This window comes from Typopeltis vanoorti, chromosome 5 (genome assembly GCF_054136105.1).
Source record: "Typopeltis vanoorti isolate ZY-2024b chromosome 5, IOZ_Tvanoo_1.0, whole genome shotgun sequence".
Taxonomy (NCBI): Eukaryota; Metazoa; Arthropoda; class Arachnida; order Uropygi; family Thelyphonidae; genus Typopeltis; species Typopeltis vanoorti.
Window position 1 is genome coordinate 4234479 of NC_143553.1, and position 21580 is coordinate 4256058.

The 21580-nt window shown below is 35.7% G+C and overlaps 1 protein-coding gene across 4 annotated transcripts in view; it reads left to right on the plus strand.

The window, feature by feature from the left end:
• Positions 1–21580, plus strand: part of LOC150106194 (LIM domain-binding protein 2-like) — a 607136-nt gene that overhangs the window by 430668 nt on the left and 154888 nt on the right. For 2 of the 4 annotated variants that reach the window (XR_016548352.1, XM_090393030.1), the window contains exon 11: positions 19420–19470. The exons of the other annotated variants lie outside the window; for them this stretch is intronic. Coding sequence is in view for 1 of the 2 variants with exons in the window: in XM_090393030.1 (XP_090249156.1) it covers positions 19420–19470 (51 nt within the window). In the remaining variant the exon portion in view is untranslated. The remainder of the gene's footprint in view (positions 1–19419; positions 19471–21580) is intronic. 4 annotated transcript variants of the gene reach the window in all.

A 21580-nucleotide genomic window follows, 5' to 3' on the forward strand; every position in this document is an offset into this window, starting at 1 on the left:
TCAGCATTTCTGGTCGAATATCATCTACTCCTGCTGCCTTTTCACATTTCAAGCCTTTGATGGCTTTTTCTACTTCAAGTATGGATATGTATTCCTGACTGTATGCCTGTTGTGTGTTTTTTACCACTGTGCTATCACTGCTTGTTTCATTTAGCAATTTTTCGAAGTAATTACTCCATACTTCAAGGATATCTTTTTATCCTGTTTTTCATGTAACCTTTATCATCTCTAACTCTTTTTACAGCACTCTTTCGTCCATTGCTAAGCTTCTTCAACAACCTCCAGAATATCTTACCACCTTCTTGATATTTATTTTCTATGTTCTTGCCAAAGTCTTCCCATGACTTTTGTTTGGCTAGTTTTACACACTGTTTAGCTTTCTTACATTTGTCTCTGTATTCTTAAAGAGCACAAGCTGACTTATTTGCCAGGAACTTTTGATATGCTTTCTTCTTTTCCTTCACTGCCTCTTTAACCTCCTGTGTCCACCATGGAGTTCTGATTTTTCTATCCTTGCAGACAACCTCACCACATGCCTCTCTTCAATCAGGGTTTTCTTCAAGGCTTGCCACTGAATCTCCAAGGTTTGGTTCCTGTTCTCAAACTCTTTAATTTTTTCTTCAATAATCTTTGTGTATTTTAGTCTACAGTTCACATCTGAGAGCTTCTCAACTTTTATTCGCTTTAAAACTTTCTTACATGTTATTCTTTTCAATATAAAATTCAATTTTATCCTGCTCAAGACTAAATAATGATCACTTCCAATTTCAAATCCTCTGTACACTCTGGTGTCCAGCACTAGGGAGAAAACATCACTATCAACAATAACATAGTCAATGAGACTTTTCTTATTTCTTGCCTCTTCTCTCCATGTGAATTTGTGCACATTTTTATGTTGGAACATGGTGTTAGTAATAACCAGTCCATGACCTGGGCAGAAATCTAACAGGTATTTGCCATTATTATTGGCTTTGCACTTTTCTCCAAATTTTTCCAAAATATTTTTGTTTGTCTGACAATCATTTCCTACTCTGCTATTTAGATCCCCAACAAGGACCAACTTTTCCTTTTTCATTGTGTCAGTTGCTTTTTCTAAAGCATCAAAAAATTCCTCCACTTCTACCTTAGTAGAACCTTCTGTGGGACCATAGGCACAAATAAATCTCATTGTCCAATTCCCCATTCTGATATTTGCCCACATCACTCTACTTGAGACTGCTTGCCATTCAATAAGATTAGCCTCGTATTTTGTGTTGAAAACTATGGCTACTCCTTCTTTTCCTTGATTGTCATTTCCATTTTGTATTTATTGTTCAGAAAGATCTCACCAGTTTTTCTTTTTTATTTCAGTCACCCCTATTATGTCGATCTGGTACTTATCTAAATCCTCAGCTAGCTCTATTTCTTTGCCATTCATGCTTCTTATGTTGATAGTACTGATCTTTAGCTCTTGTTATGTTGAGTTCGGGTGTGCTTTCAGATTTGTTCCAGTAACTGACTTTTCGCTGTTTCCCTGGCTGTTTGCCCTGGTTCCCTGGCGAAAAGAATGGAGGTCTTGTTTAACTGGGTGATGCCCCAGCCGGCATGAAATTTTGTCATGTTGTACCATCATTTTGTATTTTGGTTTAAGCCAATAAGAATAAAATTTGGTCGGCTAAATCCCAAATTGCCAGACCATCCTCGTTTGTTCAGTATTCAGGTAGATACCCAGCAGGGTGAACCATGAGAAGGTGAGGATTGGACATTAGGTCAGAAGCCCCGGTCGGTTCTTCGCATTCCTTTAGAGGCTATGTGGAGGTCTCCTCTCAGTTATACAGCTTTGACCCTTAAGCACCCCAGGTAAAATTCTTAGCTTTATAGCATCGTGATTGATTTTAATCTCTTTGTGTTATTTGCTGTTTAGTTTAGCACTTTTGTTTTAGTCATATTTATTTTAAAGACCTACCATTTCAGCTGTTTTGTACAGATTTTGTTCCGATTTTGTTTGTATATCATTGTATTTTGATTATATCAAAATTATGTCATCAGTATAATCTAGATCCTCTGTGACATATGACTCCATTAATTCCTCTTTTTGCACCTGTAAATTTTCTCATAATCCAATCAATGACTATTAAACAATAATCCAGACATTACACAACCTTGTCTTACACCAGATCTTATCTCAAACAATTTAAATGTCATTTGCTATGCAATAACACAACTTTTACTTTCCTTAAAGATTTCTTTGATTATCAAATATTTATCAGGAATTCCATAATTTTTAATAATTAACCATAATGTTTCTCTCTCAATACTGTCAAATCTCTTAGCAAAATCAATGAAATTTAGGTATACTGGGCTTCTAAATTCTGTGCTTTGTTCAGTGATGCTCCTTGAAGTAAAAATGTGATGCACAATACTTCCACCTGTTCTAAGCAGCTTGTTCCTGCCTTAATATTTTCTCTATTTCATTTTTAATTCTATTTATAAATATTCTACAGAAAATTTTTGCAAGTAATGAGAGTAAGTTAATCCCCCTCCAATTCTCACATCTAGTGAGATCTCCTTTCTTAGGGATTATAATTATCGTTGTCTCTTTTCACTGTTTAGATATCTTTTCAGTCTCTAGCATATTGCTAAAGATCAGTTGCAGTTTATCAGCAGCAGTTTCTTTAGTTGTCCTAAGAAGCTGCTGCTGATAAGGTAATAGTAATATTCATATGGAGTTTCTGCCCTTTTTTCCCTGTCCCTTTGGAGGGAGGGGGACAGGTTGAGCCCTCCTAATAAGGGATTAAATATATATATTTGTTATGACTGTAAATCCATGTGTGTTCACAGAGCTGGTTTGCCTGTTCTGAGGGACAAAAAACCCGAGTTTCCAGGTGCAAAAACCCTCTACCTCTGTCATCTTTAGTCAAAACAGACCAGATTAAGGTTCCTGATGTCATGAATGGGAATCGAACCCAGGTATTTCTGACCAAAGGGCTTTGTCTATACCGACTGAGCTACAGAGGCTCTATATGTTCTATTCCTGAGAGGAATTGCTTAGCAAAATTTTTAGGCAAGAAATTCTGATCGGAGTTTAAACATTCTGTTTTTTTCCTAAACTGAGCTACAGTTCTCATGCTGATAAGGTAGTGCTTATTTATGCATTACCTTATATGTAATTTATATAAAACTACTTTATATTTATCTCAATGTTACTGTACATCCACTGCTCTACATGCTATATTCCAGCTCTGGCTGTATATCTAAAAAAATAAATAAATAATAATAATAAAATAAAATGAATAGGGTCTTTATGTGACGTATTATTTATAGATACCTTACGTTGTCCTATCAGGTGCACCACTGTATTACAGAGCTAGGTGGAGTAATAATGGCTATAAGAAGGCCTGCAATACAATGGTTTTTCTTGTATACAAATGGTAGAAGCATTAGGAATAAAGGGAATGAGTTTGTGACATTGATTGACTCAGTCTCTCTAAAGGTTGTTAGTATCAGTGAAACTTGATTAAATGAGAAAGATGTTCTAACAAGGATAGAAATTGAAGGGTATAGCATATTTTGGTCAGTATAGGAAAGGTAAATGTGGTGGTGGAGTGTTACTCATGATAAAATGATGAATTGTACACTCTCAGGGGGAAGAATCTCAGTGGAAATAACACTAATGGCTTTGAGAGTATATGATGTGAGATGGATATTTATAGGACAAGATATTTAGTGGGATGTTGATATAGACCAGGGAATATAGGTGATGATGAGCAGAAAAGATTTAAGCAAATTAGTTTGGCAAGTGCAAATCAAGTGATCATCATGGGACCTTCAACTATAGTGATATAAACTGGGCAGAGTAGACAACATGCAGAAATAAGGGAACTGAATTTTTGGATTTCTTGAGTGAGAACTCTTTTAGGAGAGAAAACAATCTAGTGTTCTCGATTTAGTCATAGCATCAGAGGATCTGATCGTGACTGAAATTGCATACTTGCTCTCCCTTGGTGAGAGTGAGCATGTAGTCCTCACTTGAAGGATGAATAGGCATGAGGAGGTAGCAAAACAGAAGCAAGTTATGTGGAATTATAAGGTAGGTAGGTGACTATCATAAACTTAGAAAAACCAGCATGCAGCAGTTGCTGTAGATGAAAGAATTTAAAGAAAGAGAAGTTGTTTGAAACATAAGAAAAAATAGTTGACAGTAATGACAGATTGTATACTTTGAGTGGTGAAGATAAAGCAATTTGAAATCAAACGGATAACAAAAAGGAATAAAAGGGGTTTGCAGAAGAAAAAGATATTATACAAGATATATAAAGAAAGAGGAAGAGAAAAGGTGTATGAGGAATATGCTATCTGATCAAAAGTATCCAGACACCTACTCCTAACTATAATCAGACTTTCCCTGTGACACACTTTCCAATAGTGGACATTAATATGGAGTGGGTCCACCCTTTGCTTCTATGACAGCTCTAACTCTGCCAGGGAGACTTTCTACCAGGTGTCAGAACGTCTCTGGAGGAATGGCAGCTCATTCTTTCTGAAGAGCTGTAGCCAGAAGAGCAATTCGTGATGTGGGTCGTTAGGGTTTGGAGCAAAGTCGGCATTCTAATTCATCCCATTGGTGTTCTGTGGGATTCAGGTCAGGGCTCTGGGCTGGCTAATCCATTTCTAAAATGTTATTGTCCACAAACTATTCACTCACAGACCTTGCTTTATGGCAGGTAGCATTATCATGCTGATACAGACAGTAGTCATCACCAAATTGATATTCTACTACACAGTACAGAATGGGTCGAAATGACCTTGTACCCTTCCGCATTTAGATTTCCGTGTAGTGTGAAAATCACCATGAAAATCACCCTGATACTGTAATGCCACCTCTTCTAAATTTCACTATTGGCACTACACGCACTTGCAGGAATCATTCTCCTGGCATTCTCCACACCCAGACCCCTCCCATTGGACTGCTACATGGTAAAGCATGATTCGTCACTTCAAATCACATTTCCAGTTGTCCAATGTCCAGTGGAGTCACTTTACCATGTCTGGACAGTTCATTGGTAACAATTCATCGCAGGAAAATTGATCGCCAACAATTTATCGCAGAGAAAATTCATTGAAAGGACTATTCATCATAGAGACTATTCATCACTGAAAATTTAATTGTGGGAAAAATTAATCACATGAAAATTCATCGTTGGAAATTTAATTGTGGGGAAAATTAATTGCATGAAAATTCATCGCGGATATATGTGAAAAAACAATTTTTTTTTTTTTAATTTATAAAGTTATTCATATTCTTTTTTACTACAGGCGCTGTAGATGAAATATTAATTGTTACAGAACTGGGATGGGATGGTCATGAGAAACTTAAATTTATTTGAGTTTGTTATCTGCTAAAACACATTAAAACAAGTGTTGTGCACCTAGAAGGCATGAATGTTGTGATGGTTCTCTTTCTGTTTTTATTTTATTCCTTCAAAATTGTACTATTAGCCACTTCGAAGGAGCAGTTATTATTCTGTTGTTATAAACAACTTAAAAATTTCTCTTCAAGAGGAACTGGAATCAGTACAATCAGGCATCTCTCTATATCAATATTTATAGTCCTGAAAAGGACTGTTTTTATGATAATGAAAGGAACACTTTTTATTTTATACTGTTCAGAATTGAGCAGTATGAGTAAAAAAATAGTATGGACCAACCTGAAACAAAAAGGTGAATGCACAGGCACAAAATTTTCAACATAAAAAATTATGGACAAATCCTCTTAAGTAATCAAGAGTTTCCCTGTGATAGTTTGGAAAGGGAGGGGGGGGGATAGCCATCAAAGACAAAATACAATTTTAATTCTATTATGGAAATTTTAGAAATAAAATTTAATTTTGATGTATGCACCTACACATGTTTCGAATGATAAACTGTAGGGAAAGTATCGCTACTTCAAAATTGCCACATAATATCAAAATTAGCAGAAAATATGTACATAATAGTTTACTTCATAATAGCCATTCATTTCAATATGTAATGTGCAATTTCAGGAATCCAAGAAAGTTGAAGTGCAAAGAACTACAGATTACGTTATAAATATTATACATTATGTGATATGATTCAAGATTTACGTATGATTATCTATAAGGTAATATCATAAAAGAGCATATCTTCATGCAAACTAATTTTCTAACTAAGATTATGAATAAAAAATAAAGAAAACAATTTGTAAGAGATGGAGGCTGTTATTTATTTTAAGATTCAGATTTTTATGAATTTTTAAAAGAATTGTTTGACAGAAATAATTATCTTGAATCAAGTTCTGGGAGAATAAAATGTATTGGCGACTAAGATGATTAGCAACAAAAAAAAAAAAAAAAAAAAAAACCAGTAGTGGCATTGTTCTCCAGAGTGATACAATCTTAAGTGAAGAAATATGAAAGGATCTCTAATTATACAATAAAACAAGTAGCAAAATTAAATGTAACTTATAGATAACATAATTTAGATTCCAGTTACAGAGCAAATGGCAAGCAACTATTTTTAGCAATAGGTAACTGAATGTAGCTACGTACGCAAGGTAATCTGGTTAAGTGTTCTCGTTAGCGTGAAGGATTATCGCACCTTCTAATGGATATGACATTCAAATGCACTTGATATCAGTGTTTTCTCAATGGGTGGTCTGACTCTTATCCAGGATTTGCTGGACGTATATATATGTCCTGGCCAGCTGGGAGGTTAACTCTTTGGGGGTCGCGGTTGAAAAAATTGCAGCTTAGGTTGTGTGTATCCGAGAGATACATTCATTACTAGCATGTGCTGAAATGCAATAAAACTTAAAAAAAAAACACATTACAAATATAATACATGATGGTTTATTTATTTTTGTTATAATCTAGAAATTATTGAAAAAAAAAAGAAACAAATGACAAAAAACAACTGAACCAATACATCGGAGTTTGCGGTATCTCTCAGATACAATTTACTATCAAATATCACTTTTACATTCGCTGAATCTCTTCAACATCTGATGGATTATCCTGTCGATATATTTTCCCAGCCATTTTCAATAGTAAATAAACAAATAAAAAAAAAATAACCAATACTATACTGACATCAGAGTTCGCAGTATCTCTCAGATACAATTTACTATCAAATATCACACACCTCTACATAACATGTCAAAAAAACTGACTTCAATTTTCTAGCGAATAATGCTTTCCGCAAATTTTTTCTGCGATGAATTTTCCCTGTGATAATTCCTCTCGATGAATTTTCCCGCAATGAATTGTCCGTGAACCACTCTTTACACCAAGCAGGTGGCGCCTACCGTTCATAGGAAAAATGTTTGATTATGAGCAGCTGCTCGACCATGGAACTCCATTCCTCTTAACTCTCGTTGCACGGTCATGATGCTGGTTGGATAGTTAGTAGCACTGCAGAACTCCTGGGTGATTGTTTCACTCCACGTCTGGCGATTTCCATGAACCACCTTCTTCAATGCTCGACGGTCCCTGTCTGTCATGAAACGGCCTACCTGACCATGGTTTTGTTGTGGTTGTGCCTTCATATTTCCACTTCACAATCATGTCACCAACTGTTGACTCGGGCAACTTGAGGAGGGTTGAAATGTCTCTGACAGGTTTCTTACTGATGTGGCAACCAATAACTAGTCCACATTCAAAGTCACAGAGTTCCTTTGACCTACGCATTCTGCTCGTACTTCTTATTGCTGAACAACGCACAGCTCCATGCCTCCTTTTATACTGGTAAGTGAAGTCGTGGTGACATCTAGACGTCAATTTACAAATTACAGAGGCTTGTCTAGATACTTTTGATCAGATAGTATATAAGGCTCAGATTAGGAAAGTGACTAGTATTATAAAGAAAGAAAAATTAGAATAAGAGAGGAGACTGACACTGCAATCCAAGGAGAATTAAAAGGAGTTTTTTTGCTATGTGGTGAGTAGGAGGAAAAATGATAGTGGATGGACTATCTTGCTAGGTTTTTTTATGTTTAACCCATACACAAGAGGTTGGTTGATCAACTTGTAATACATTAGTGCCATATATGGGTAGTGGGTTGGGAAAGGAGGAACTTGGTTATGTTTGATTTGAAAGACTGTATATTGTATTCCGAGGGAAACACAACAGGGGGAAAACTATTTCACAATCAGTTGCAGGGATGAAGGAAGAGGGAAAAAACTTGTTCTATTTGTTTCAAGGTGCACTGTGAAGGGATATTGAGCAGCAGCTGCACATGTTTCAACGAGCTTAGTACTAAGTGGGGGAATTATTGATGTTATTTCAGATGAAGATTTCCCATGGAAATATTTGTAGAATATACATATTGCATCTGTGTGAAATTGGGGGAGTGAGTTGGTAAGAGATGGGTCATTAATAAGTCTAATTGCTCTCCTCTGTATTGAGTCAAGCATTTTGAGGGTGCTTTTAGGGACCCCACCCCATATGTGAGAGCAGTATTCAATAGCTGAACAGATTTGTGATTTGTATAATGTTAACAGCTGATCAGGGGTGAAGTAACGTCTTGAGCGAAAGAGAAAAAGAGCTGGAGATGAGAATCAGGTGACCATAGCAGTAACATAGTTGAGCCTTAGAATGATAATGAGTGGTGAAGCTTTAGAAGTGATTGAAGGCAGTGCATTTCAATAGAGTACCCTAAATGTCAATAAGACGGGACTAGATGGAATTTCACCACGTGTTTTAAGAGAATGTGCTATGAAAATGACTGTGCCATTAACTTGGCTTTTTAATGAGTCTTGCAATGGGGCAGGTTCCTGGAGAGTGGAAGATGGGTGATATAGTACTTCATCATATTGTAGTGCAGCTTGTTTCTTTGTATATATATATGTGTATACTCCAGATGATTACCTTAATGTGAAGGCTTTAACGTCTGTACGTTCACCAACCTCTCAGGCAATGCATTCCATGCTACTACCTAGTACATGCAAAAAACTTGCTTCTTACCCTTTCACTCACCACCTTGTCCTTGTTCCATTCCTCGTTCTACCATATGAAAAATCTCATCAGTGTTAATGATAGTAACCCTTCAATGGCTTAAATGTTTTGATCATATCTCCCCTTTACCTTCTATCCACTGAACTCCGCAGTCCACATCATCCCTTCAGTCTATCCTCATAATCAATCTTGTACAATCCTGACATCATTTTTTTTATCTGTCTCTGCATTGGCTCCAAGGTTACCTCATTCCCTTCAAATCTGGATGAACAGATCTGAGCACAGAAATCCAGATGTGGTCTGATCAAAGATTTGTACAATGGGACCAATACACTTTTATCCCTTGTGGTCAATGTTCTCCTCAGCATTGTTGCAATTCTCTGAGATGTCTTCAAACCCACAACCTTTGCAATTTGTCCCTGGAACTTTAAATTGCTATCCACAATCACTCCAACATTCCTTGCTTCCTCCATTTCTTCCAGTATACCTCCATCAAGTGAGTATAAATCATCTGTTCTCTTGATCCCAAATTTTAAAACCTTACATTAGTAAGGTTTTAAAATTTTTAAAAGTTGCATTAACTGACATCTCCATGCCTTTTCCTGCCCTTCCTGTTTATTTAAATCCTCTTCAAGAGCCTAAGCATCAGCACTATTACTAATAATCTTTCCAAGCTTCACATCATTTACAAACAACTGAATATCTTCCTGTAGTCCTGTGACAATATCGTTGATATAAAGATTGAACAGCAATGGTCCCAGTACTGAATCCTGTAGAACTCCACTTGTCGCCTTCTTACTCTCTTATACTGCTCTCCCATATATAACTTTCTGATATCTATCAGAGAGCTAATCACCAATCCAATAATTTGATACCCAAACCCATATGATGCAACTTAAAAATCAACTTGCCATGTGGTACCCTGTCAAGTACCTGAGAAAAATTAAAAAAAAAAAAAAGGATGATGTGTATGCCTTACCTTTATCCACTGCTCTCGTTACTAAAGCAAGGGTGCCCTTTAACATATCCATGCTGTCCTGCATAAATAATGTTACCCTCATCTGCTCAATTCTGTATATGAGTTCTTACCAATTTCCCCAAAATCTTAACAACTACAGAAGAAATACAAAGAGGACTATAGTTTGATACCTCCATTCTATCACCACCCAATCTTACTATCTTACCCTCCTTTCACTCTCCAGGAACCTGCCCCATTGCAAGACTCATTAAACTGCCAAGTTAATGGCACAGTCAGTTCCATAGCACATTCTCTTAAAACATGGCAAAATTTCATCTAGTTTCCATGTCTTATTGACATTTAGTGTACTTGATGTTTAGAATACATCATCTTCATTCACTTCTAATGCTTAACCATTCATTATCCTTCTAGGAATAAAACATGTAGTACCAGGATGGGACACTCTAATAAAGTGATCATTAAATAGCTCAACTATGTCATCTGCTTTGGTCACCCAAATCCTATCTCCACCCAGCAAGATAATTCTTCTACTGTAATGTTTTCTCCTATTTGCCACATAGTGAAAAAATGTCCTTGGGATTCTCCTTTGATTGCAGTGCCAGTCTCCTTTCATATTCTAATTTTTCTTGCCTTACAATATTAGTCAGTTTCCTAGTCTGAGCCTTATATTCCTCATGCAATTGTGCTGTACCTCTCTCTTTGTATGCCTTCCATAATCTCTTTTTCTTCTGCAATTCCCCTTTAATTCCTTTTGTCATCAATTTAACCCGAAATTCCTTTATCTTGTTCACTCGAGGTATACAGTCTCTCATTACTCTCAATAATTCATTCTTACTTAACTCCCATGCACAAACTACCCCTCTTCCTTTAAATTGTTTGATCTATTGTACTGCTGCAGGCTGGTTTCTAAGTCTGTGATAGTCACCTGCCTTATAATTTCACATAACTTCTTTCTGTTTTGATACTGTCCCATGCTTATTCATCCTCCAAGTCAGGACTAAGTGCTCAATCTCACAAACAGGGTGGGCAAGTTTGTCATCTCAGTCACAATCAGATCCTCTGATGCTATGACCAAATCCAGAACTCTCGATCCTCATTTTTCCTCCACCACATGCTGCTCCTAGGCAGCATGTCCCTCAGGAAATCCAAAAATTCAGTTCCCTTATTTCTGCATGCTGTCTACTCTGTCTAGTTTATATCACTATCGTTGAAGTCTTTCATAACAATCACTTGCTTTGCGTTTGCCAAACTAATTTGTCTAAATATTTCCTGCTCATCACCATCTATATTCCCTGGTGTGTAACAACATCCCACTAAATATTTTGGCCTATAAACATGCATCACACACCACATACTCTCAAAGCCATTAGTTTTATTTCCACTGAGATTCTCCACCTTGAGAGCACACAATTCGTCTCTTTATCATGAGTAACACTCCACCACCACATTTACCTTACCTATCCTGCCCAAAATATGCTATACCCTTCAATTTCTATCCTTGTTAGAACATCCTCCTTAGTTAATCAAGTTTCTTGTGAGTATATTTTTTTTGGCCACTAAATTAATTTTAGAATAAGATTACACTGGTTTTTTTTTTTTACCAATAAATTTAATGATAAATTATGCCAACAGGTTTCACCAACTGGGCTGTTTGGCTTCTTCATGGCATATAAACAGTAAAGACAACTCAAAGTCGCTAGTACATAGAACAAACGTATAAAATATAACAAAATTAAAAAGACTCATATGGAGCAGATGTTTCATTATTCTAAAATTAATTAATCAAGTTTCACTGATATTAACAACCTTTGGAGAGATTGAGTTAATCAATGCCCCAAACTCATTCCTTTTATTCCTAATGCTCCTACTATTTGTATACAGAAAAACCAGGATATTGCCAGCATTCTTATAGCCATTATTACTCCCCTCTTACTCCACCTGGCTGTGTAATTTAGTGTACATCCCTCTCATTTCTCAAGCCACTATTCCTATATGAGGCCATCCCTGCAACATTCCACCTGTGCAATTCTAGTTTCCCTGTCCTGACACACTCATTTTCCCAGAAAACAACACTCTCTCTCTCTCCATATGCTTACACTCTTCTGCATTCAAATACAGTACATCTCTTTCTCTCTCCCTCTTGAATACACCTTCCTTATATCCTCAAACATACTACATGCATCCTTATATTCCAGACCTCTTTTTCTGCATATTCTCACTGTCATTTTATTCGTTATCATGGCTCTTCTCCTCCACTCTGTATTATCATACTGGGACAACATGCCCATCGGACACATTTGTGCTGTACTATGTCTAACATCACCCTTAAATCTTGTGCTACACGACTACATCTCAAGCCATTCATCCCAACCATTACTGTCATCTCCCCCACACTTTCAACCTTTTCATTGCCATTGCCACACACACACTATCATTCCACCAGGCAAGCACTCCTCTGTCACTCTACTCTGCACACCCCAAATCATCAAATCTCAATACATGACATTCTGAATAGATTCATTCTTCCTCTCTCGCTGGCATCCCTGACTTTGGTGGCTTCTAATCTTTCCCTCCTTGTTCACACTCCGTCCTCCCTCTCACCTCTCTATCCCTTTCTTTCATGCAGTCTCATCTTTTTTGCAATTTCCTCTCTTCCACTGTGTTTCCCATTCTCTTTCATGCTCTCTGATGCTGTTCTCTTACACTTACTCTCACACTAGCCAACCTCTCTGTCCTTCCAAGATCTTCATTCATCCTCCTCAGCTCAGTTTTCATTCCTTTGATCTCCTTTCTCAGCAGTTCTTTTTCTCTCTCAACACATTCTGCTTTCGATTGCCATTCACACATGCAATCATGCCATCAGACAAACCATCTCTATCCACTAAACTACCAAGGCTAAATCTATATGTAAATCTTTAACATTCTCTCTATTCTTCAACTATTGGCATCCACAAACTGAAAATTGCCCTTTTCTGAACTGCTCTCTCTGCTGCCACTGAATCCTAAGATCGAGACACTCATGTCTTCCAGCTCCACTGCCTGCATTTCACATACACATTCCCATCTCACAACTGCTACATTCTTAAACAACATAATGCATACATACCACATGCGTAGCAAGCTATAAAATCATCGATTATGTTACAAATAATATAGTCTTAAATTGGAGACTAGGGCTAGTACACTTGGAGACAATACAGAGATTGTAGATTGAGCTCATAGAATCATTACTAAATACCACATAATTATACAAAAAAAAAAAAAAAAAATTGTCAATTCGAATGGCACAAAACTTAAAATCCAATATTGTCACAAAAAAAAACACATTCATTCCTTTCCTTACCTACTAATACTTCTTTTTTAATAGCTCACATTACTCATCTATTTTTATTTTTCATATCAAATTTCTTACAGCAGTTATGCAGTTTAGTTGAGGAATCCTACTGGCTTGTACTGATTTATTTAAGAGTATAACATCATCTGCATAAAGAGCTGAGACTAACATCTCCAATTTTGTTATCAGGTTTAATGCCACCTCAAAATGTGATTCATATAAATAACGAATAACAGTGGAAGATGTGTGCACCATTGCCTCATGCTGGATTTTACGTCAAACAATATTCCTGTACTCTCTTCATTTCTGTTTGTTGACTTACAACTTAGACTATGTGTTGCTCATTACATTATCTTGTTTTTACCACATTAATGTAATGTTTTGAACAGCATTTTTCTTGGCACCCTGTGATATGCCTTTTCCAGATCTACAAAAATTTAATAAAGATCTTGTTATCATCTTATTTCTTAATTTTAAAAATCTGTATCTGGCCTGAACATTGTTGTTCTTTTTTTGGTTCTCCCCCCACAGTTTTTGCTAAGCCACATATGCTTGCGTGGATCTTTCCTCAAACACTGTGTAGAATTTGCAATCCAGTGAATTATGCAGTATACCCACTGTAAAAACGTTCATATTTGAGCATTTCTGTTTGATTATTTTCTGTCCAGCATTCTTTCAGGTTTTTGATTGCTTTTTTCTACCCAAAGTATTGATGTGTGCATTTCTCTTGAATATTTTTATCACTGTTTATCGCTACATCACTTCATGTTTCAATTAGCAGTCTTTCAAAATTATAACAGATCTGGAACATTTTCAGTTTTTGTGTCGCCTTTATCATCTTTGATTCCTTTTAGAATTTTCTTTCTTTCATTTCTAAGCTTTTTTTAATAGTCTCCAGAACATGTTGTCACCTTCAGAATAATTATCTTTTTACTAGTCTCCCATAACTTTTGTTTAACTACTAAATTAACACACTGTTATATCTTGCATTTTTCTCTGGATTCTCTCAGAGCATGTTTCTTTGATTTACTGTTTCTCAGAGCACATATTTCTTTTGAATATACTTGCTAGGAATGTTTGATGTGCTTTCTTCTTTTCTGTGGCTGCCTATTTAACTTCCCGAGTCCACCATGGAATTCTGATTTTTCTAGCTTTGAATCACTATATGCCTCTCTGGCTGAGTCAGTTATTGTTTTTCAGTCTTTCACTGTGTTACTAATATTTGATTATTGTTTTCAAACTCTCATTTTTTTCCCCCAATAATATTTTCATATTTGTATCTACAGTTTAGTTTTTTAATCCTGAACTAGTTTGAAGCTCCTAATTGTGTTAATTGTGAGTTTAGTAATAAGTTTATTATATATATATATATGAGTGTCCTGCTTAGTCAGCCTCGTTAGATGAGAATCTTGTAATTTTATGATTAAGGAATATGTGTGCTAATATAAATCAAAATGGCCATATTTATTTTTAGTTAAAAAAAAACCATCCTTCAGATTATATTGAAAGTAAGAAGTGATTTATATTTATTTCTTCTATTGTAATTCTAATGGTAATGTTGGTAGTGGATTGGATCAATAAGATGCAGTCACTAAATAAAGAATAAATAGAACTCGGACCACCAATATAAAAGAATTAGAAAAGTATATATTAAAGCCTATAATATAATGTAAATAGCTAAAAACATGTGAAAGATAAAAATGATTGGAAAACTTATTATGAAATAAAATGATTATTAGAAAAAGAAATAAATGATATTTATTTTCTGAGTTTTAAACATATGCTTATTCTTTTATTTGACTACTACTTCCACTTGATTCAACTATATATTTGGTTTAATCCTTTATCCAAGTGTAAGCAAACAAAGTTTGCGCCTGAAGTATTTTCAGGACTGGGGCAACTCGTGGCAAAGGTGGTATAAGTTCTCATCACTTGTCTTAGTATCCCATAATACAAAGCACATCTTCTTGCGGACATATATGATGCTATGCATTAAGGTCACTACTCAGACTGGTTTCGACCTTTATTGAGGTGTATTTAAGTAAAGACCTCTCTAAAAATTAGACGATCCTGAAAGATCGCCCAACTCAGCTTTGTTTCACTCAGTGACAGGCTCACCCTGTCACCAAGAAGAACTTCTTAGTGTTGGCTCTACCCAGTGGCAGGCTCACCCCATCACCAGACAGAGCCATAATCTCAGCAGTGGCTCTACTCAGAAACAGGCAAAAACTTACCTCAAGCAGAGCCTCTCATATATATCCAGCATAGGAGGCAGACCCAGAGGCAGTTTGACCTTTATTGAGGTCTCATCAGTGGGAACTAGACCCACAGGTGGTGATCTTAAGGTGGAAGTAATGAAGAAGTCATATTTCCATATGCCAGTTGCCAAAAGGTGCCACACCTTATTATTAAAATTCTCTTGATTAGAGATAAGTTGATGGAAGTTTTTCACTTGGCTATGCTACTAATTATATATTTGGTTTAATCCTTTATCCAAGTGTAAGTAAACAAAGTTTGCGCTTGAAGTTTGCATCCATCAACTTATCTCTAATCCAGAGAATTTTAATAATAAGGTGTGACATCTTTTGGCAACTGGCATATGGAAATATGACTTCTCCATTACTTCCACCTTAATATCACCACCTCTGGGTATGTCTTCCGCTGATGAGACTTCAATAAAGGTCAAAACTGGTCTGGATAGTGACCCTTCCTTCAATGCATAGCATTATACATGTCTGCAAGGAGATGTGCTTTGTATTATGGGATACTAAGGCAAGTGATGAGAACTTATACCACCTTTGCCATGAGTTGCCCCAGTCCTGAAAATACTTCAGGCACAAACTTTGTTTTCTTACATTTAATAAAGGATTAAACCAAATATATAATTGGTGGCATAGCCAAGTGAAAAAACTTCCATTCCACTTGATCTAATCCACCTCTCTGTGCCATCAGTTTTTAGCTCATGTCATAGAAGAAGAAAGAATAAATCACATTTGTTTTTATCTTCAGTTTAGTCATAAGGTATTTTTTACATCATAATTATCATCAAATTCCTGATGCATACCCTTGGGAGGGGGGGGGATAATTATGATAGGACTACATGAAAAAGTTACACCATTACTAACTTACAATCAACAATTTTCCTCCAAATTAATTGACCTCTCAAGACTTCAACATTATCATATCTTATATTTCTGTCTTTTACTGGTATTTTTTTTACTGTTAATCAATATGGCTATTTTCTAATTTTATTAGCAAATTAAATTCGCTTATATATAATAGAGGACACATAGTGGAATTGTTCAATGAACACTTTATTGGAGTATTTCATCCTGGAGGAGTCAATTTGAATACTAGAGGGATAGGACAGGTTCGAGGTTTAGAGGTGCAGGAGGAGAGTGTGTTCCACATACTGAGTACTCTGGATGTTAGTAAAGCTGTGGGACTGGATGGTATTTCACCATGAGTTTTGAGAGAATGTGCTAAGGAACTGATAGGGCCTTTGACTTGGCTTTTCAATGAAAGTCTGGCTGCGGGAAAGGTGCCCATGGAATGGAAGGTAGGTAAGATAGTGCCATTGCATAACGGTGGCAGCAGACTGGAAGTGTCTAATTTTGGCCAGTTTGTGTGTCATCAGTAGTTAGTAAGATCTTGGAGAAAGTAGTGAGGGACTGTATACAGCGTTGGGCAGATGAGGGTAATGTTATCTGTGAGAGTCAACATGGATTTGTGAAGGGGGTGCTCTTGTTTTAGCAATATGCTAGCCTTTTATGATAAAATTACAAGAGTATTAGATGAGGGAAAGGCATATACTGCCATTTTCCTAGACTTAGCAAAGGTTTGACAGGGTTCTACATGATAAGCTGATATTCAAGTTGCAGCACATGGGTCTGAATGTCAGACTGGTCAACTGGATTCAGGATTGGCTGCCCGTTAGGTATCAGAGAGTTGTGTATGTTGGAGCAATATCAAAATCAAAGAGGCAGAAGGTTACAAGTGGGGTTCCATAGGGCTCAGTACTGGGACCTATATTGTTTAACCTTTATATCAATGACATTGTCCGTGGATTGCAAGGGGATATTCAGTCGTTTGCGGATGATGCGAAGCTGGGAAACGTTATTAGTAACAGTGCAGATGTGGTAGCCCTGCAAGAGGATTTGAATAAGCTAGATAGATGGGCAAAATTTAATGCAGCAAAATGTAAGGTCTTGAGGTTTGGGACACATCGATGGGACGCTGTACTCTATGGGAGGAGTTAAACTGGCAGAAGTAAGGGAGACAAGAGATCTGGGGTTGATGATTGATAGAAACCTGAAATTTAGGGGACGTATTGAAGGTAGTGAAGGTAACACACAGGATTGCTGCAATAATGAGAAGGACACTGACCTGCAGAGATAAAATGGTTACCATTCCGTTATAAGACTGATTAGACCAAACTTAGACTATTGTTCTCAGATCTGGTCCCCAGGATTTGAAGGGGTTAAATTAACTGTGGAAAGGGTACAAAGATGGTGTCAGGACTGTATGATGTTAGTTATGAAAATCGGTTGAGGGAATGTGGACTGCAGAGTTTGGTGGATATAAGAAGGAGAGGTGATATGATTGAGACTTTTAAACTGTTGAGAGGTGGTTACAGGGTTGACACTAGGGAGTTCTTTCGCTTGGTTGAACAGTGGGAAGGAGTGATGACAAGGGGCCATCCCTGGAAGTTATGAAAGGAAACTATGAGAAAGAGAGTGAGGAGTGGTTTCTTTGTATGGAGGGTGGTTGAACCATGGAATGCATTGCCTGATGGAGTGGTGAGAGCGAGAACGGTCAATGCGTTTAAAGAGTGGTATGATAGACTTTGTATTTCCTAGTTGGGACCTTGATGAGTCTTGATAGACTTGTGTTTCATATTAGCACAAATATTCCATAATTTCTGTTCCTCGTTCATAAAATTATAAGATTTCAGTCAATGAGGTTGACTAAGCAAAGTGCTCCTGTGTATAATAAGCTTGCTATTAAACTTGCCTGAATACATTTTTTGCTAATTCCCAAGTTATCAGGTCATTCTTATTTGTGTGGTATACAGGTGGATATCTAATAACACAGTATACTGTGAGAAAGTGCAGATTAGATATTATGTTAAAAGCAGTGATCAATTCTTTGCATTCCTCACAGTTTTTGTGTATATCTGCACCCAGTTATCTAGTTCTTATCCTTAAACGATTTCTGATGTTTTAGTAATTATAGTTTAATGTAGCTATAACTACAGTATATAATTTATATTAAAGTTACAGCTTAATTATAAGCTTAATTCATTAACACCTTGCACACCTTTTGTAGTATTGTTAGCTTGCCTATTCGGTATATGTAAAAAAAAAAAAAAAATCTTTGATTAAAAAAAAAAGTGTGCTTTCAATGCAGTTGTTTTATATATTCTAATTAAGTGCTCAAATAATTTATGTAGGTGATTTTTTTTAATCTCACCTACAGATGGTAGTAAACCTATTGTATTTCTTTTGGACTTGGGCGGCTATGGATTAAATACTCCAGGAACTCTGCTCTTGAGACCAAATGTGGAACTTTTTCAAGCCATTTTACACCTTTGAACATTGTAGTTGAGGTTGTTTCACATGGGGCAACAAAAACATCAATAGACATCCTTCCTATTGTGGATTTGAATCCATATCCTATTATTTGGAGAGCAGAAATGCTATCCTCAGCTTTGATTATGCATTGCTATAATTACTAAGTAACTACAAAATCATTTGGAGTTACTTAGTAATATAAATAATTATATTTTTTTCTGTATTTTGGTGGAAAAAATTAAATAGAAAAAAAAAATTATCATTTTATTTGTTATATGTTGAGCTAGTTATTTGAAAATAAATTTATTCAGTTTGATATGCTATTCACAAAACAAGTATGATTTTTTTTTATTGTTCAGCTAAGTAAAAAAAAAAAAATTACTTTTAATGGAATATAATGTTTGATATCTCTTAGATATTTTTATGATTTGAAACAAGTTTCATATATTAAAACGCAGGTTAAAATTTAAAGAACAAGGCTGAAATTTAGTATTTTGAATTATTAGTTTAATAAAGAATCTTGGGAATCTGTTGCTAGAGGAAGGGAAATTTTGGCTTACCTGATTGGTTAATCCCACTAGGTGCTACCCACCATGGCCCACCAAACGACCTTAAATCTGCTCAAGAAGTAGGTATGTGAAAAGCTGCTACCATACTTCCATTTTCTGTAATATAAATATTTATACTGAATGAAAAAAAAATTACTAACAGTTATATGTATTAAATTCATTTAATTAAAAATATTTTTGCATGATCAGTTTGGTGGGTAACATGGTTTGGGAATTAGGATGTTATAAAATGCCCATAGTTAAAATAAGTTTTCACAGAAATTTAGATGTAAGATACAGTAGACTCATCACTATAGCAACTTCATGGGGATCACAGGAATAGTTTGCTACAGTGAATAATTTGCTATGGTAATTTCTTTTAACTGACAGAGTGGGTTTTGATCAAAGTTCAGAAGTTTGCTGTAATGAACAAGTTTGTTATAATGGTGTTTGCTGTAGTGAGAGTCAACTGTATTTGGATTTTAATTATAATAAAATTTTTCACACCATATATTAACTTAGTAAATTTAGATCTCAATTATGAGAGCCATTTTAGCTAATATACAGGTCTTTGATGTAGAGTAATCTGTAATGGGCATAATCTGTTTGACTGAACAACAGAAATATATATACAGTAAAACCCGTTTTTGCATTCCTGCAATTTACGTTTTCCTGCCATTTACGTCATTTTCCGTTGGTCCTGTCTTAAGGTCTATTTTTACAATATATTATTTTCCTGCCATTAACAACTTGATGTGGACATTATTTCCTGTGATTTGCATTTTTTTCTCTGGTGGCAATACTGATTTTCGAATCGATTTCTGTTCCCAGATGGCGTTGCTTTCAGCTGTAGTTTTGTTTCCACCATTACAATGACCTGCATGCTCGCAGCAGTAATGTAGTGATGAGTGATACCCTGATTTTTCAATCACAGTACAAATTGATATTGCAGAATTTCTGCTACGTAATTTAGCGTATGAAAGTTGCTTTCAAGTTGCGGTGGTGGATTATCCATGTTAGTAACATGGAGAAAAAAAGACAGAAAATGTTTTTCAGTAGAAGAAAAGATGGCAATACTGCAATGTGTAGATTGGCATGCCGGAACGCATGTGCATTTAGCAAAAGATCTTGGCCTCTCCTTGTCCACTTTGAACACAATAGTAAAAAAACAGGGTCAAGCATTGAACTCAATGCAAAACAATCTGGCGCTATGTCAAAAAAAAACGAAAAGCAAAAACAATCAATAATTAAAGATTTTTTTTAAATACATAAACGTAAGTAATTGTAAATTCATTTATTTTCAGTTATTAAATTTTGTAATCGAGTATGTAGACTCACATACTAGCGGTAAGTCATCTTTTAGCCTTTTTAAATGTTTTTTTACATTTCCTTCTATTTATACTCTTTTCCATCAGTCCCCTGAAAAGTGTAAAAAAAGGGGTTTTACTGTATATATATATATGTTACATAAGTATTTTAGGTGTGCTAAGGTTTTTTTTTTATTTTTATTAATTTCATATATTTTTATTTTATTTTATTTTTTGGCATAATTGAAACCCTGCTTTAGAGACCAGACATAGAGCTTTTTCAAGCCACTTCAGGTCTCCAATATGTTGGGGTGGTGGGCTCACAACAGGCAGTGAAATTCATCTCCCACCTTCTTGGCAATCATAAACATCTGTGCCTACCACATGATTCAGACTTGCAGCCTTTTGTTTGAGAGTGGATGTACTAACCATTTGACTAACTAAGACAGCAAATTATCTTTAAAGACTTGAAATAATATCTTGACATGTCACTCTTGACGTTTTCAGTGCTTTTAATTGAAACGGGCATAGAAGCCTACTTTCCAAGCTGATGTTTTCAGGTTTCTGTACTTATACTGTACTCAAAGCCTGGAAACTATTATTCTGACTCACCAATGAAACAAAAATCTCAGTAATCAGATGCTAGCCTGGTTTGCTCTACTGCAATTTTTTTAAATTATATAAATAACAATGACATATCCAACACAAAAATATTTTTATTTAATTCAAATAATTCATGTAAGGTAAGAAAACATATAAACTATGAAACAAATACATAGTTTAAAATTATAAAAATTACAAATTGTATGTAAACTTCATTGCACATAATGCATAAATATTTTAGGCAAAATAAATAAAGTGCATATATTAATCTTTCATAGCACAAG